This window comes from Lycorma delicatula, chromosome 2 (genome assembly GCF_047948215.1).
Source record: "Lycorma delicatula isolate Av1 chromosome 2, ASM4794821v1, whole genome shotgun sequence".
Lineage (NCBI taxonomy): Eukaryota > Metazoa > Arthropoda > Insecta > Hemiptera > Fulgoridae > Lycorma > Lycorma delicatula.
In genome coordinates, this window is record NC_134456.1 from 149,471,334 (window position 1) to 149,489,207 (window position 17,874).

The 17,874-nt window shown below is 26.6% G+C and overlaps 1 protein-coding gene across 1 annotated transcript in view; it reads right to left on the reverse strand.

The window, feature by feature from the left end:
* Ten-a (Teneurin-a transmembrane protein) overlaps positions 1-17,874 on the reverse strand; it is a 332,260-nt gene that overhangs the window by 90,444 nt on the left and 223,942 nt on the right. The window contains exon 12 of the mRNA XM_075357656.1: positions 3,962-4,081. Within this exon, the coding sequence (XP_075213771.1) occupies positions 3,962-4,081 (120 nt within the window). The remainder of the gene's footprint in view (positions 1-3,961; positions 4,082-17,874) is intronic.

The window sequence follows — 17,874 nt, forward strand, 5'->3', positions numbered from 1 at the left end:
TCATTGCATAACCAGCCTAATTGAAAATGGAATTTTCAAATTAATATTTTATTTAATTTACTTTTTATACTGTAGGACAAAACACAAAATAATTAAAAAAATAATATTTATCTTATTTTTCACTTACTAAACCAGGTTTTGAATTCATATTATCTATAACAACAGTTAAGAACATCAATTATATTGATTTAATTTTATCAACATAATCCAGATTACACTAATAAACATAATTTCTGTTTCCTAACATGCGATACATGATTTTAATATATTTCATGATGCTGAAAACGAATATGAACTCAGCATCTTTCTATCACCTACCATTTTTAAAAAATCTGTAAATTTTAATTAAAGGTTTTCTCATTTTTCAACATATTTTTAGCATTTTAGCTGCTATATTGCATTTTGTTAGCTCATTTTTTATTGTTTCACATTGTTAACATAATTTGTAAGCTATAAATAAACAATACTAGACAAATAATTAAATCGTAACATATTCACATATTATAACATCATATCTAATACTGAAGAGTGAGCCTTCATGGACAAGATTAATCACATCTGTGCAGGTTAAAACATGTAGCTGAAAACAGAGCCATGTTACTTGTATTAAGCAACTGATTTAGGAATGAATTAATTTTGTTCAGTCTTATTGCTGCCTTTAAATTTGTTAACAGTACAGCATCATAATGACTCGAAACTGTGTAAATGATGTGGATGACTTTTGTTATGTATGTGGTGAATTTACCAAAAAATCAAATAGAAAAACATTACACCTTTAATTAAAAAAGCATATCACTTGTACTTTCAGTGTAAAATTGGTGATCAGGATAAGACATGGGTTCTTTATATAGTATGCACTAATTGTTCTGTATATTTAAGAGGATGTCTGATATTTAAGGGGATGGAAGGCTTTGCCATTTGGTGTACCTATGGTTTGGCATGAATCAAAGGATCATGTAACTGATTGTTACTTTTGTTTAACAAGTGGTGTGTCTAGAATTTCTAAAAAATCTAAACATACTGTAAAATATCCTTCATTGCAATCTGCAATCAGGCCTGTACTTCACAGTAAAATTATTTCAGTTCCTGAGGCACCGGTGAATGTATGTTTTGAAAGCAGTGATGAAGAATCGGGCAGTACTGAAGAAGACAACAATGATTTTGATTTTGAATTATCTTTCAATAAACTACATCTATATCACAAGGTGAATTTAAATGACTTGGTTAGGGATTTAAATTTATCAAAAAATCAAGCTGAACTGATAGGATCAAGTCTACAAGGGTGGAATTTACTTCAAAAAAATACAAAAATTTCAGGCTTTCAAAGCCGACAAAAAGAACTTTCTCAGTACTTTATTGATGAAAATAATTTGGTTTATTGCACAAATATTGATAGCTTATGTTGCACTTAGGTAAACATTAGCTAGCTAGGGATAAACATTAGGGAGCTAGGGATAAACATTATGTTACCAAAGAGTGGAAGAAACGACACAACTTAACTCCAAATGGGAAAAATATTATTCATGAGCCCTTAGTTGAAACCAAAAAAATATGTTTATCCCCTCTCCATATCAAGCTAGGACTAATGAAAAATTCTGTAAAAGCAATGAAGAAGGAGGATAGTCCCGAATTTTTGTACATCAGGCAGAAATTTCTGAATGTTAGTGAAAGATAAATTATAAATGAAGTATTTGTTGGTCCTCAAAAAAGAGAGTTGGTCAAAGATGATGTATTTAACTCAACGTTAAATAATGTAAAAGAGCAGCTTGAGCTTCATTTAAAGATGTTTGCAAACATTTTCTCGGCAAACAAAAATTCGACAATTACCATGATATTGTTAATCAACTCCTTACTTCATACAGAGCTAAGGGATGTAATATGTCTTTGAAAGTACATTTCCTCCATTCACATCTGGATTTCTTCCCGGAAAACCTTGGAGACGTAATTGACAGGTGAATGTTTCCATCAAGACATTTCAGTGATGGAAAGCCGTTATAAAGGGGAAATGGAATACTTACATGCTAGCCAATTACTGTTGGACACTAATTCGAGATGTGCCTGAGACTATTTATAAAAGAAAAGTATCAGCGAAATCATTCTTACACAGGTATGGCCATGCAAAATTATAAAATTTTACAGATTTTAACTGTATTTCCCTTAATTTTTTTTGAAGCATAAGTTATTTACAACTCAGGATGATAGAAAAATTGTATTAACAGATCTGTAATGTACGCAAAAAAGCAATTCAAGAAATGGTATCACACTTAGAGAAACTTTAAAAATTTTTTTTTTTTTTGTCTATCAGTGTTATCTATATTTCTTCATATACTAGAAATTCATCTCTTATTTTCATAGTAAAAAAAGTGTCTGAGCAACATTTTGTATTTAATAAAGTAAATAAATAATTTATGTAAAAATGTATTCGTTGAACAGCATGACAAAATATATTGATAAATTAAAATAAATAGATACTGAACAACTTACTATCAAATTCATGAGAACTTTTTCTTTCAAAGGCCTTTGAGCTAATTAATTAAGATGTATTTCTTTAGTAGAGTTTCAGTAACCTTGTCAATGTATTCTTCCTAAAATTTCTAGTTTCTAAAATATGTCATAATAATTCAACCCATGACAAACAATAAATTAAGCAAAGTAACATACATAGATTGAATATACTGCATTTTCTCAAAATCATATTTAAGGGCTGACTAACATGGGTGTCATTAAAAATAGCACTACTGGAAACTCCACTGAAGAATATGCTAACAGTTATCTCCAAAAGGCTTTTGGGGAAAAATTTCCTTAATTTGTAATAAACTAGTTTTAATATTCAATGTTTTTAAAATAATTGCAGTAAAATCAGTTTATTAATGATTTTCTGGTCATTCACTGTTCAGTAGATCACAAAATCTTATAATCTCTCTTAATTACAAAATCCCAACTATAATTAGTAAATACAAAATTATCTTTTGTGTTTGAAAATTTAATGACTTCTTTGTAACAATAATACATAAATTTTTAAATGTTCAAAATAGTAACATTTAATATAAGGGAAGAAAAACATTAATTACCTAGTTTAAAAATTAGGCTTATTTATTTTGGGAAGGAAAACCAAAAATGTCACACTCAAATAGTGATCATTATAACATTAAAAATATGATAAAAATAGGCCAGAATAATAATTAAATTACATTTACAACAGAAGAAATTATTTACTGCATCTGATTAATAGTTGTAGAGGTTTCAATAAATATGTGCGCTGCAACACACACACACACACATGTTTGTGTGTGTGTACATTTTTTCTAAAATTGATACTTTTGGGAATCATATTCCTCTGCACTATACAAATTATATTAATCTGACCAACCCAAGTACAGAATTAATAAAATAAAATAGGATGACACCTACCTTATTCCATAATCCATACAAGAGCGCTTTTGCAAGTACCTCGCATCATCAGTTGCTGCATAATTATTCAAATCTTTCGTTGCAAATTATACATTAAAATTACAATTGTATGTTGCAAATTGCACATTAAAAATAAAATTGAGATTTAAAATTGTTAAAAGATCCTTTTCCAATTAAATCAAAACAGAAATAAAACTAAAAATTTTTTTATATTCAAAATTGTAAATTAAAATTAAAAATTGCATATATATAAAATATGAAGATGCTAATAAAAAAATTAAACTAAAAGTCAAAATTAAAATTAATAATAAAAATAAAATAGAAATCCACGTGACTAGCTAGCCAAAGTTATATGTATGTGACTGTCGAAAGCGCTCTTGCTTGGATTATGGAATAAGATAGATGTCATCCTATTTTATTAATTCTATACTTGGGTTGATTGGATATATATATATATACACACAAACTGATATCCTAATTTGAGTGGTAATGATTAAAATAATACATAAACTAATAACCACAAAAAAAATAATTCAAAAATTTTACTAACCATCCTCCAGCTCTTGTAAGCGTAAATCCAAATCTTGAATCTCTATCAACTGATACCCGAATACCAATAATACCTAAACCTTGAGGAGATAACACTTGACCTCTCATCACTGACACCCTCCTGTTACAAAACAGTACTAAAAATAATAACACTTACCATCTAAACAAAAGAAAAAATATATTAATATGATTCACACTAAGCAAAATAAATAATTAACAGAATTTTAGTTGAATTTACTAGCAATTAAAACATTATTATTTTAATATGATGAAATTCAAATTTTTAATAATGTTTTTTCTAATACCTCAGATATTTTAAATTTAAATGAACCAGCTGAAACTTTAAAATTAACAGCAAAAATCTGTCACGTATAATTCTAATAAATGTAAAAATGACTATTTTTTTTATGTTCTTGTCAAGCACCAGAATTTCTGGTACATGACAAGAATGTATTTAAATGTCCTAAGACAAAAAATGGATATAAGCTAACATTAATATAAATTAAAACAACTTAAAAAAATATTTAAAAAAATCTATATTCTGAAAAAGAGATGATTTTTTAATTTAACAAAGTATGGAGAAATTTAACCAAATGAAACAAATTATAAAAGGAGCAAATAAAACTATCTCTTTGATCAATTTCTGGTTTTTATGTATAAAAAATTACAAAGCTTTCATTTTTTCCCCAGAAATGTTCATTATATTAAAATTCAGCTAATATTTTTAAGTTAATGGATACTATATCAGAATATTCTTCAACATTTATCATAATATTAAAGAGTATACTAAAATTGCAAGAAAAATCATATATACTCAGAAATAAATATCTAAAAAAATACTCTAATAAATACTCTTCTTTTAGAAATTATCAGTGTAAAGTCTCATATTCCTTTTTCCACTTAGATATTTGAAACATTAAATGTTTCATTTACAGAATGATATTGAGAATACCACTGCGTCAAATGCTTCAATTTAAAATTAATCACTTTTATATTTCTTTCTTAACAAAATTTATATGATATTTAAATCAGACTAAGCTATATTTTTAATTATTCTCAGTTTTATGAAGAAAAAAGAAAAAAACTGATACTAAGTATACAGGCCCAATTTATTTATTTCTAAAATAATCATTTTTACATAATATCATTATCACAAGATAAATTATCTATCAAAAGATAAATAAACTGAACTTAATAATTTAGAGCAAATAAATTATTTTTACAAATGGAAATTAAAGGGATTTTTGTTGTTCTAAAAATAACAATGTGCAATGTACTGAAGAATAAAATAAATGGTACAAATAAAAGTGTTTGTAAATTACAAAAGTGTACTAAAAAATACGGTATTTAAAACCAAATAGAATGATGTTCTGATCAGTGATCAGACTCTTTGGAGATACAGAATGTAGTCAGCTAGGATACAGTACTCAATAAATGTGTCCTTGGTCATGAGTCCGAGATTGTTGATAAATCTCAAATGATCAACTATAAAAACTTTCAAAATCACTAGCAATATGAACTTCCCTTCCACTTTGTTTCAATATTAAAATTTTTGAATAAAAATAATATCCAGTGAATAATGGTGCAGCATGGTAGTGGAAAAATCTTTACTGATTGATATGAATTGTATAGTCTACATCAAAACTGGAATAAAATGCTATTTTTTGCAGATCCTGTTCATCCAGATATTTTTAATTACTTTTTATTTCTAAAATATCTAGAAATAGTTTAAAATAAATAATAATTATATAATAGTTAATTATTAACAAGCAGTATTTAAATTTTAGGTAAAACAGCATTCAATCAAATAGATAAAAACTGTGCTTTATTTATGGTAAGTTTTCTAATTTAAAAATGTGCAGTACTACAAGCTATTTATCCAATAATAAAAATAAAATTGGATCCCGACTACGATTACGAAAAAACAATAAACTGTTAGAGTATTACTATTGGATAGAAATAGGAAGTCTAAAATCAATATTATAACTCCATGTTCTTCCAACTATTATGACAGAATTTCATTTTAGGATCTATATCATTAGGCCTCTGAAAAATTAATAAAAAGATGAGTAAAACGGTCTTAAACTATTTTTACCTTACTGCTTTTTAAGTCACACCTGACCAACCATAAAAAATTTTACTTTACAAAAAATATCCAAGATGTAGAATAAGGAATATCCTTGGTTTTTGCTTTACTTAATGTTTATTAATAGTCCTCACAATCTAAAATCAATCACTGTTACCCTTTAGATGTAACCACTGTATTTATATCTTCAGATAATTTCTGAACAAGATTTGAAAATTCTGTTATAATAACAAAAAAAATCATTTGTTAAATGGATTAGAAGTTTAAATATGGATGAAAACATTGTTGTGTACTTCGGTAACAGATGCACCATTGCTAATCACATAGGTATTAATTACATTAGTTTTTTTTTAAAAATACTTAATAGAAAATAAACATTCTTTTACACTTATGCAAATTTTTATCTAAAATAGTAATCATCTTTGGGATCCTTTAAAACAGTGAAGTAAGTTTTCTGGATGCAAAAATGGGGATCAGATCACAATTTAATAACAGTAAAAATTAATTACATAAGACTGTTATTAATCAAATTAATTTTTCTAATATTATTTTAGGAGTATATGCACTTACAAACTTATACCAGGTAATAAAACAATTATACAACATACTATTCTGGGTTATGAGAATGAGTCTTATTGCATAAAAAGACTAATTTTTTTAATAAGTAGCCTAACCATCTAAACATGTTTTGACCAATTTATTTAAAGTTAAATTAAAAAAATCAATTAACATAAAAATATTACTCTTTTAATTAAAATAAATGGTACAAAAAATTAATGAGAATAAATAGTACTCTATAGTGAAAATAAATTATTTTTGAAATAACTGTATTTTATTAAAATAAATCTTAATTTTCAGCACTTTATTTAAAATTAACTCAAATATTCTTCAATCAATCCTGCAAAATTCTTATTTTATGAGTTCAGTTGAATAATTCAACAATTCTACATAATATTGGGGATGGGCAAAGTTGTTCCATTAAATTCCCTTTACAGGTTCTCAGCTGGCTCTATAATTTCTGGTAGAAAAACAATAATTTTTGTTGTAACTAATAATATATATATACATATATTTTTTTTAAGTAAGTACTGTTTTTATATATGTCTCCTACAGTGAAGCTGTTGCCATTTCACATATGTGTACTGAGTAACTACACTTAATGGCTTGCTACAGACGCCATTACATGACTGATAGCCTTTCTTTATTTGCAGGTTCCTGTGTGTGTTTAAAATGTTTATGGTAATAAACAGTGGCTCAATTGTGAAATACGTGTAAATGCTGAGGTAATTTGTTTCTTAAATGCGAGAGATATGAAAGCAGCCGAAATTCAACAGATTAGTGAAGTATGTGGGAAAACACTATGTCTTTAGGAATGGTGAGAAAACAATTTAGGACATTTAAAGAGGACTGTACAAACACCACCCATCACTGCTTACAAACATTATTTTGACTGTCCCTTGGGAGACCAAGATAAATTCTGGACTTCACATGTAGCATGCATCAAGAGCTACATTAAACTAACCCAGTGGTTAAAAGGAAAAAAAGAGTATCTGCTTTTTGGTGTACCTATGATTTAGCAAGAGCCTACTAACCATTATGATGACTGCTATTTTTGCTTAACAAATATTACTGGTTTCAATTCAAACAATAAAAACAGCATTGCATATCCAAATGTTCATTCAACTATGAGACCAGTACTTCATGGTGTTGATTTACCGATTCTGATCGCTCCAACTTCTTGGAAAGGAATTTCTGATTCCCCAAAAGGCTCAACCAATAAATCCTCAACTTCAACAGATATTAATTACATTCCAGAAGAATCAAATACTGACCTCACCTCATCACACAAGCAGAACTGAATGACCTAATTCGTGACTTGTGTTTGTCAAAACAGCATGCAGAACTCCTAGTTTCACATCTTAAAGAATGGAATTTATTAAGCAAGGATACTAAAATTTCAGTATATAGAAATCGAAAAGAAAATTTACTCAACTACTTTAGAAGAGATGGTTTAATTTGATGTTAGGGGGTTAATGTCTGAACTGGACACATAAAACTAAGCCTGATGAAGAATTTTGTAAAAGCATTAGATAAAGATGAAGATGGCTTTAAATATTTAGCTAAGGTTTTTTCATAATTAAGTGAAGCCAGATTAAAAGAGAGAATATACATTGGGCCACAAATAAGAAAATTAATTAGTGAAAATATATTTGACAGCAACCTGAATCCTAAAGAACTAGCAGTATGGAAGTCATTCAAGATTACTGGGTTTCTTGGAAACAAAAAACTGAAAACCATGATCATCTTATAAATGAACTTTAGTGAACTATAAAAATTTAGGCTGCAGAATGTCATTGAAAATTCATTTTTTACATTCTCATTTGGATTTTTCCCCTTTAAACTTGGGTAACATCAGTGATAAACAAGGAGAAAGGTTCCATCAAGATATATTGCAGACGGAACAACATTATCAAGGCAGATCGGATGAATCTATGAGTGACTACTGCTGGATGATAAAAAGAGAAGTCACTGAACACAAAAGCAAAATAAGAAAAAAGAAATTAAGCTAAACATAAATGTCTGTGAAATAAAGGTACAAATTTAAATTATAATTACTATTACTTTTGTATTCTATTATTTAAGAAGTTTCCAATATTTTAACGGATCATAACTAAAAATCTGAGGATGATGAAGAAAAACTGATTTCATTTTAAGATTCGGCATAAAAAATACATTCTAATTCACCTACTTCTATCTCAGTTCCAAATTATTATTTTTTTTGTTGATCTGTGTAATCAATCGGAATATTTTTACCCAGATGAGAACAGCACATTGTTGTACAATGGTTTTGCACTAACTAGCTTATATATTGCTGCAACAAAATTTGCTTGCCTCAAGGAATTAAGAAGGCACATGAGAACAGAAACAGGGTTCCAAAGAACCAGTCTTGTTTTACCTTCCACAAATGTATGGCACATGAATGTATCCAACTAAACTAATTTGTTGAGTCAGACCTCTACAGAAAGAAAGTCATTCATTCCAAAGGTAGTCATTTTATTTTATTCTTTTTTTTTAATGTAGTTCGTCTTTCTAGTTAAAGTTCATTAATGTAATAAATTAATTCCCTGATAATAAATCAGAATAAAATGCTGTAACTCAACTTTTAAATTTGATATTAAAATTTTATACCTTACAAGCCAATAAAAAAAATGTGAGTAGTTGAAATTATCAACTTTTTTGTTGGGGAGAACAACAATGACCAATATAAAACACCTAATTATCATTATGTTCATATTAAGTAACGTTTATCCATTCCTGAAGTGATCTGTATAATGTATTAATATGTACCGATCAGAATAAAATATTTATTACATTTTATTTGTTGGAATACAGCACAACAGAGAAATTTTACATTTAATGCTACTTAAGTATATAAGAAGTGCAGACCTATTTGATGTAATTTTAAAAGTAGTGAATTTTATCATCCTGCTACTTAAATCTGATAAAAGAGATAACTTGTTAGCTAGTTTTGACAAGTGATGGTCAATGACAAATAATTAGAAATCCATGCTGAAGATTGTAATTAATTTTAATATTGATTATAAAACATTAGTTAGGTTATGTAATTAATTTATAATTTTATTGTTTACTTTTATTAAATTTCATTAATAAATAATTGTGTAATTCAAGCTGTCTACCCTAAAAAGTGGCGCAATAATAAAACCAAAATGCTTCCTGCAACAAAATTGCAGTAAAAAAATAAAGTAAAAAATTATTTTTCATACAAATGAGATTTTAATGGATTGCTTTCATGGAGTCTGATCTGGATGAACAGGGATTTACAAATCTAAAATTTGCCGTCTATAAAACTTGATTATACTATACTATAATGATAGTTTCAATTTCATATAAGTAGATGGTAGTCAAAGACTTTTCAATTAACATTATTACTTATAAGTGCTTATTAATTTACATTATAGAAATGTCAGTTTTTCTTCCTAATTTTACCTTAAAAAATATATTAATACAATAACATACTCACTTATGATCAAGCGTTGTTTTTATTTTTCATTTAATCACTGTGTACTAATAATAATTTTTGTGACACATATCAGTGAAATTTGATTAAAAAAGGAAAGTTAAACCATAAATAACTTTATCAAAGTTATAATAATAAATTCTGTAATTAATATTTAAGGCTAATCTATCGAATAACTTTCCTTTCATAAACAGTTAAAATATAATATTTTAGTTAAAGTAATGTTATATTTACAAAATAAAATAAAATTGATCTTAACTGCATTTTGATATTTTTGATTTCAAAATACAGTAATTTAATTATTATAACACATGCAAAAACTAGCAAAATAAAACACAGAATTTATAAATATTAAAGTACAATTAGTTTGTATTTATAAAAAAAAATTCTTAATTACAAAATAATAATAAAAAATTATTTCTATCTTTAATATTAAATAAAATAAAAGTTAAAGAATTTTATCATCTGTTAAAGTGACTGATTAATCATTAGAATGATATCAATCATGTACAAGTCCATGTGTGAGAGGTTATATATAGAATAAATAAATAAATAAAAATAAAATTACTTATATTGCCTACTATTTTCATAAATAAAATATTTCTCAATATTATTTATGATTTTTTTTTATTAGCAAATTATAATTGCTATTAAAAAAAGAAATGTTGATAATCATAAAGGTAAAGGGCATATTAATTCAAAAATGAGCTAGGATATAATTTTCATAATTCATCCATTTTATATATAATATAAATAATAGGAAATTACACTGTATGGCTTACTGAAACAAATATTAAAATAAAATAAAACAGACATTAATTGTGTGTTGACTTTTTAATAATAAAATAACAATAAGCCTTCAACGTAATGTTATAATTGACATTAAATAATTATTAACAATGATAAATTAATTCACTAACCGTGCAGAACAAGGTAATTAATTTTTAAATGATCACAACTAGTAATTAAAAAAACTTTATAAGAATTATTAGTGACTAATTAAAATATGACAGTGATATGATGGTTTAACCAATGAACAAGCAGCATAATAGTTTCAAAAAGATGTTCTGACAGCACAATACTATATTACTGATATCAGAGCTATTTGACAGATTTTTAAAAGTATTTAATTATATTTTGTTTTACTGATTGATGAACTCCCATTACTTATTACGGTTTGCTGTAATTTATACAAATTAAGTTTTTTCCTAAAAAATATTTTATCAGAACAAGTTCAAAATATTTATTTTAAAATTTTCAGTATTCAAATCTATTCTCCATTAACTTATTAAAAACAAAGTATTTTTTTTTTTTTTTTTTAATGAACACCATAATTGATCAGCAATAATGATAGTTAGCATGCTGGCTTCTAGATAAATTGGTCTTCTCAGGATTGATGCTCAGGAAGGATTTAATTTTTTTCATTATCTCAATTTTCTCATTAAAATATGTGTGCAGTATGTCTGAGTTTGTATTCAACGAAAAACAAAATAAAAAATTAAAATCTTTCATTCTTTTTGAATATACATGTATAGTACAAATGATATTCTCTAAGCAAAGTCAGGAATCTATATGTATGGCAACAGTATTATCTGTAGTATGTAGAACAATGATTGAGATAAAATAAAAGCCCTCCTCAAAATTAAGAATTCAAGCAAGCTCTAATTTGAATTAGTGATAATATCAATTTAAAAGTTAATTTTTAACACATTTTTATCAGTAAAGTAAAAGAAAAAATGAAATTATAAAATTTTGAATGTATCATATGTTACTTTTGAAAATAATTACAATATTTGCAATATAAAATAAAAATAAATAATTTTTCATATGATGCTCTTAAAACAAAATTCCAAAAGGAAAGTTAAAAAAAAGCAGACATGATTCAAAATGAGGGAGTAAACTATTATGATAACGTTATACATATAACTCTTTTAGTATTGAAATTACAAAGTTTTGCCAAAAGCAGAAGTTACTATTAAAGTCATTTACATAGCGATTCTTTATTGGAGTCTTTTAATATATTTTCAACATGTAAATTGTGATGTTATTTAAAGCTGTGTAATAAAGTTAAAGACGTTATCTTCATTTAATAACAATTGCTAAGAAAATTAAATTAAAAGATGCTCTTTGTGTAACTCATTTCACAAGAACTCTGGGATATCTATTTTATACAAAATAATGAATAAAATTAATATTCCTGAGTTTAACAAGAAAATATTTTATTTTTTGTTTGTAAGTTTTTAAGAAAATCTTCAAATGAGTATCTCAGGTACATTAATAGTATGAAAAATTAAAAACATTAAAAAATGTTAGACTCACTTTCAAATTATTTATAGATCATTCTGTTAAAAAATTTTTAGAAGCTAATTATGCAATCTTCACTTCACAGAAATAACCAGTTATTAAACTATGTATTACTAGCTAGCTACTTCATTATTTAGAAAACTGCAAAATTTAGCTCCAAAAAGTCCTTTTAAAGAGGAATTTTATCAGTTTTAATTTCTGATATTAAAGTCTAATAAAATAGAATGTTAAACTAAACATAAAGCTAAAGCAAAAATTAATATATCATAACAAAAATAGGTATGACAGACAATTCTTAAAAAAAATTATTTTATATAACCAAAAGGACAAGAATTATTTTTACTCATTTGAAAAAACCCGCAAGACATTTTTAAAGTAATTTATCTGAGTTATAAAATTTAACTGATAAAAAAGCATTTTTTTATAAAACAATAAAAATTGGACTGCCTTATTAAGTAAATGAAATACAGTACTCATATTTTTTTTTTTGCAAATAATTCTTCTACATTTTGCGATCTGTTTATTGGTTGTAATGAATTTCAGATGCTAAATTTAACAGAAAACCCTATTTTTAATGAAAAAAAAAAACTTTTTCATTGCAAAATGACTCATTTGTTATCAAATGTGTCAGTAATTTTTTCATTAAAACTAAACTTTCTGTTATTTTATTAAATAATAATATGCATAATTAATAAAGCAAAATAGTATTGAATTAAAGAAGGAAAACATGTACTAAAATTTGGAGATGTTTTTATTTAGCTGTATAAATTTTAATTATTAAGGATGGCAACACATAAATCTGACTGAAATTAAGAAAGGCTTTTGATATATAAGAATAATATTGGTAAAACATTGATTTTGTAAAAATTAAAAAGAAATTTAAAAAAAATTGCATAGATTATAATACATAACGATAACAAAACACTGGCGAAAGGCTTTTGGAATGTGGTTTTTTTAGATGAATATTGTAAATTAAATGGGTAAAAGCTTAAAATAATCTCTAAAAGAAAAAAAAGACTATAAGGAAAATTCTCACTAGTAAAAAAAGAAAAAAATCTAGGTTGGCGAGTTATAGTATTTTAAAGAGTTTACAGGCCGAGTTAGGCCTGGATGCAGATGTATGTGTTATGTTAATATCCATGGGACTCTGCTAAGTTCCTTGGTGTCCCTTTCTGTCAGGTGATCCTACGATTTTCATTGGAGACTGTGATGTGCTTATAGTGGGTCCATAAGTCGTTGTGTGTGGTAGAGGGGGAGAGGTTTTAGTTGCTAAAAGCCCAACTCTATCATCTGCACAGGCATGTAAAACAAAAAAAATTATAAAGATTAATTTAGAATTGAAAAGAATGTGTCAAAATGCATACCAAAGCAGTAAAATATTTAAAGTAAAGATAGAACACGTTGATTATTATTTAGTTAAAAATATTCTTCTGAATATAACACAATGGAAACAGCAGTTACAAAAGAAAAAATGAACTTATTAAAACATAATTTTAAAAATTGTAAAATTAGTCTTTAAAAGTGAGATAATTCCACATAAAAGAGAATTTTTTTCTGTAGAATATCATCTATTAGTTGAAATTGGTAAATTAGTTAACACACATGTGTTTTTAATTTTATTATGATAGGTAATAGTGTTGTACAAGAAAGGAAAGAGATCTGAAGATACTATTTTAAATTTATAGTTACCAGATTTTAACTATAAATGAAATAAAAGTTTATTACATTACTCTTATAATAAATTTCATTAGTTAAATCCATTTCATGATAGATTTACCTGAACCCACAACTTTATATAACACGAATATAATTTTATACGGCAGCTTTTTTTAAATGTAATGAAAATATTAAACTAAAAAATAAGCATTGTTTTTATAAATTTGATAAAACCTGAGAACCAGGCAGGTTATAGCAGTGTGGAGCAGATCTTTGGGCACTAAAAAATTCCACCTTAAAACAAAAACATTTTTGAAAATTGTATGGAAATTAATTTTATCCAAGAATATGATTGAATATTTTAGATACTGCCAAAATCCAGCCCATTACTCAAGAGAATGGAGGGGGAAGTGTGGAGAAGAAAGGAAAGGAGTTAACATCATAAAACAACTGGGTCTATCTAGCTACAGATAATAGTAGCAACTTATAGAACCTCCATTTAATACAACCAACGGTCAAGACGTAGATGAAAAGGCAATTTTTAATAGCGAAAAAACTTTAAAAAAGGTTTGATGTCAGTAAATTAAAAGTCCTATCATTATATTTAAATTGCACAGCACCAGTAATACTGACAGTTCTATTAGCTTACTCAAGCATAAGTTTCAAGAGGAAACATTGGGTGGATTAGACAGGAAAACCAATTGGGATTGCTGACTCATGAAAAGTAACTGTTTTCTCAAGTGAAGAATATGACATGTTTTCCAAGAATAAGAGTATAAACCAATAAGATCAAAATGTTTGTGATCCACAAAAATAATACTCACAGTTTCTTAATGATGGAGCAGGCTAATGCAGACAATGTGATCACAGGAAAAGTGTACAAAAGCTTTAATTAAACATATTAAGTGAAAAAAACTGAAGGGCAATGTTTTGACTTTCAAATTATTTTTATTTTGACTGAGGGATCCTTAGATCCTGCATGTTGCCAATTGAGTGGAAATGAACATTATTACTGTTATTTCACATTCTTTCTTCAATTTGAAAAATGGAAGTCAAAAAAATCTGATGATAATGTGCAATAAAAATGCAATATAAGTAGTGTACTCTCTTGAGATACAGGTATTATTTTCATCCAGCCTGCATACTTAATCCTACTAGTCTTAAATTAAATTAACTTTAAACCTCAATAAATTTTTTTAAATATTAAATAATCAATAAAATATACTTAATGTTTATTCTATTGGTCTCAGAGTATTCTGTTATAAAAAATCTAGTTTATTGGTGAACTGAATAATTAATAAGTAAATGATGTGAATAAAAAAAAATTAGTTTAATGAAAATTAAAAACTCAAAGATGGTTAAAATACTTTTTTTTAAGGATGCCTGAATTTTTCCTACAGGTAAAAAGCATTTTACAGATAATACCAAAAAGTATATCTAGGCATTTATGATACCTGTATTAAAGGTACCTGTAAGCAAAATGCCTATAGGTAAGAATAATCGTGAAAAATGAAAATATGTAATTTATACCACACTTAAGTGATAAGCATGATAATTTTCACAGTAAATTAATACTGTTTTCACAAATTCACCAGTTTTCTTGAAGAATTGTTTCACTATCAATCAATTTGTTGTAACTGACTAAAGGTTTAGAGCAACAAGCATAAAGTTCATTTTCAATCCTCCTCCCAACCTTCTCTGAATGATTCACACTATCCGTACACTCTATTAACTGAGAATGAAATTCATTTTCAAACTGATTTTTAAACTTAGAAGTCTGAAATTCTGGGATCTTCATTTATCAAAAATAACAATTGTTGTGCAACACTACTGTTAAGACCCTGTGTCAATTCTAAGCCCAATCTTATCTAAAGATATGACTGTACTACTTCATGATTAACAAAAGAGTTGGAGATCTATGTACAGATCATAATTGTCTTACAATTTTTGCTTTTTCTGTTGTTATTCAAGCATTTTCAGTAATAGTTCTTTAACTGTTACTGGAAATCCTTCTACACTTAAATGAAAGAAGAGAGAGAGAGAAAACATAAGGAAGGCAATTAAATATTTTTTGTGTATAGTGATTATAAATGATATATGGTGGTTGTAACTAAACATAACAGTCCATATGAAAATAATCTTGCAAACCCAAATAGTACAGATCATAACCATTGTTTAAAGGGGTCAAACAATTGTCTTTTTGGTCAACTTAATGCAGCTAGGGACAACAATTACAGTAGACTGTACAGTAAAGTGTTTTCAAAATTGATGTATGCATTCAGAATTGGTGGTATAGCATGCAGTTAGAAAGGTTCTTTAACAACTTGTATTAGATACTGCTGCCAGCAGTCAACTTTTATCTACTGATTATTTTGATTTCCTTCATCTTAAAAAAAGTGATTTTGTACTCGATTGTTCAAAGAGAATGAGAAGTTGGAAATTGTGTTACCGTGGGTGAAAACTTTTTCCCTGAAAATCATAATAAAAATATAAAGAGTACTTAGAAAATAATTCTAATGATGTTGATAAATGAAGATGGATACAAATATTGAAACTTTAATATACTTTTTCTTGGTTTGTATTTTCATAATAAGCCCTTTTTATTGACATTCCCCTTGTGTATAAATATATAATGTAAACTCATACACGATATCAAGTTATAGATATTTTATTTCTCAATATAAAGTAGGAAACTCTGTTAATATTAGCCCAGAACATAAAAGTTCAGCTGCATCAGTTTAATTAACTGATTTATTGTTAAAAAAATTACATATAAAAACACAACTGATGTTTTTTTAATCAGCTTAAATAATTTAAAATTCAGATTATCATCACCTGAAACATAAACCATACTGTATTGAACTTTGAAAAAACATTTATAAATTTTCTACAAACATGAGCTGAAGGTTGCTTGACAACATGCAGCCATCATATTAAAGTAAAGCAAAGTATCATATTAAAGTTATTGTAGTAACTTTACTGTGGTTGTCATCAGTGACAGATAGTTTCCATAAAAAGTTGTTTTTGTTATTTGTGTTTGGAGCACACCAGCTTAACAATATATGAATTCTTCATGTCACCTGCTGATGCAATATACTTCTTGAATAACTAATATACAGCAGCCAATGGCCAAGTTTGATCAATCAGGGATAAAAATTCATAGGAGTCAGTAGGGCAAGAATATTGCAATTAAATGATAATATCTAATGTAATTGAAAGTATAGAACAGGAAACAAAAGTATCTATCTGTCAGTCTAGTGTCTATTTGGGAATTTCATGTACTGCACATACCAAACTTCAAAGGATGAGTTTTTTATAGGTTCTTACTTATTAAATTTACATCCTAAAATATACAGAAGAAAAAAGTTTTTAAATAATTTTTATATGAGTGACGAAGCCTATTTCTCTATCTAAGAGAATCTGAATAAGCAATATTCATTCTAGCAAGGGCTTCACCGATATCATCTGCATTACTAAAAGTAACCACATTAGTGCACAATTTTAATCTACAAACATTTAGGGCTTTTTTTAGAGAAGAAGACCTCAAGATCTGTTGACAGTTGACAGTCAATAGTAGTGACAGAATTTTAGAGAGGAGGCTTGACAGTAATGAAAAAAGTCTGATGTGGACCACATGACTACGCCTATTAAATTACATATACACGTTTTTTTTTAAATGGAAAGTACATAAAATTTTATTTCATTAATGACTTCTGATATTTTTTCATTTCTTTTTTTTATTGTAATTATTGAATTAGTATTTACTGTAGATATGTTTTTACAATCAGATGTTAATATTTATTAATAAATCAATATATTTAAATTAAAA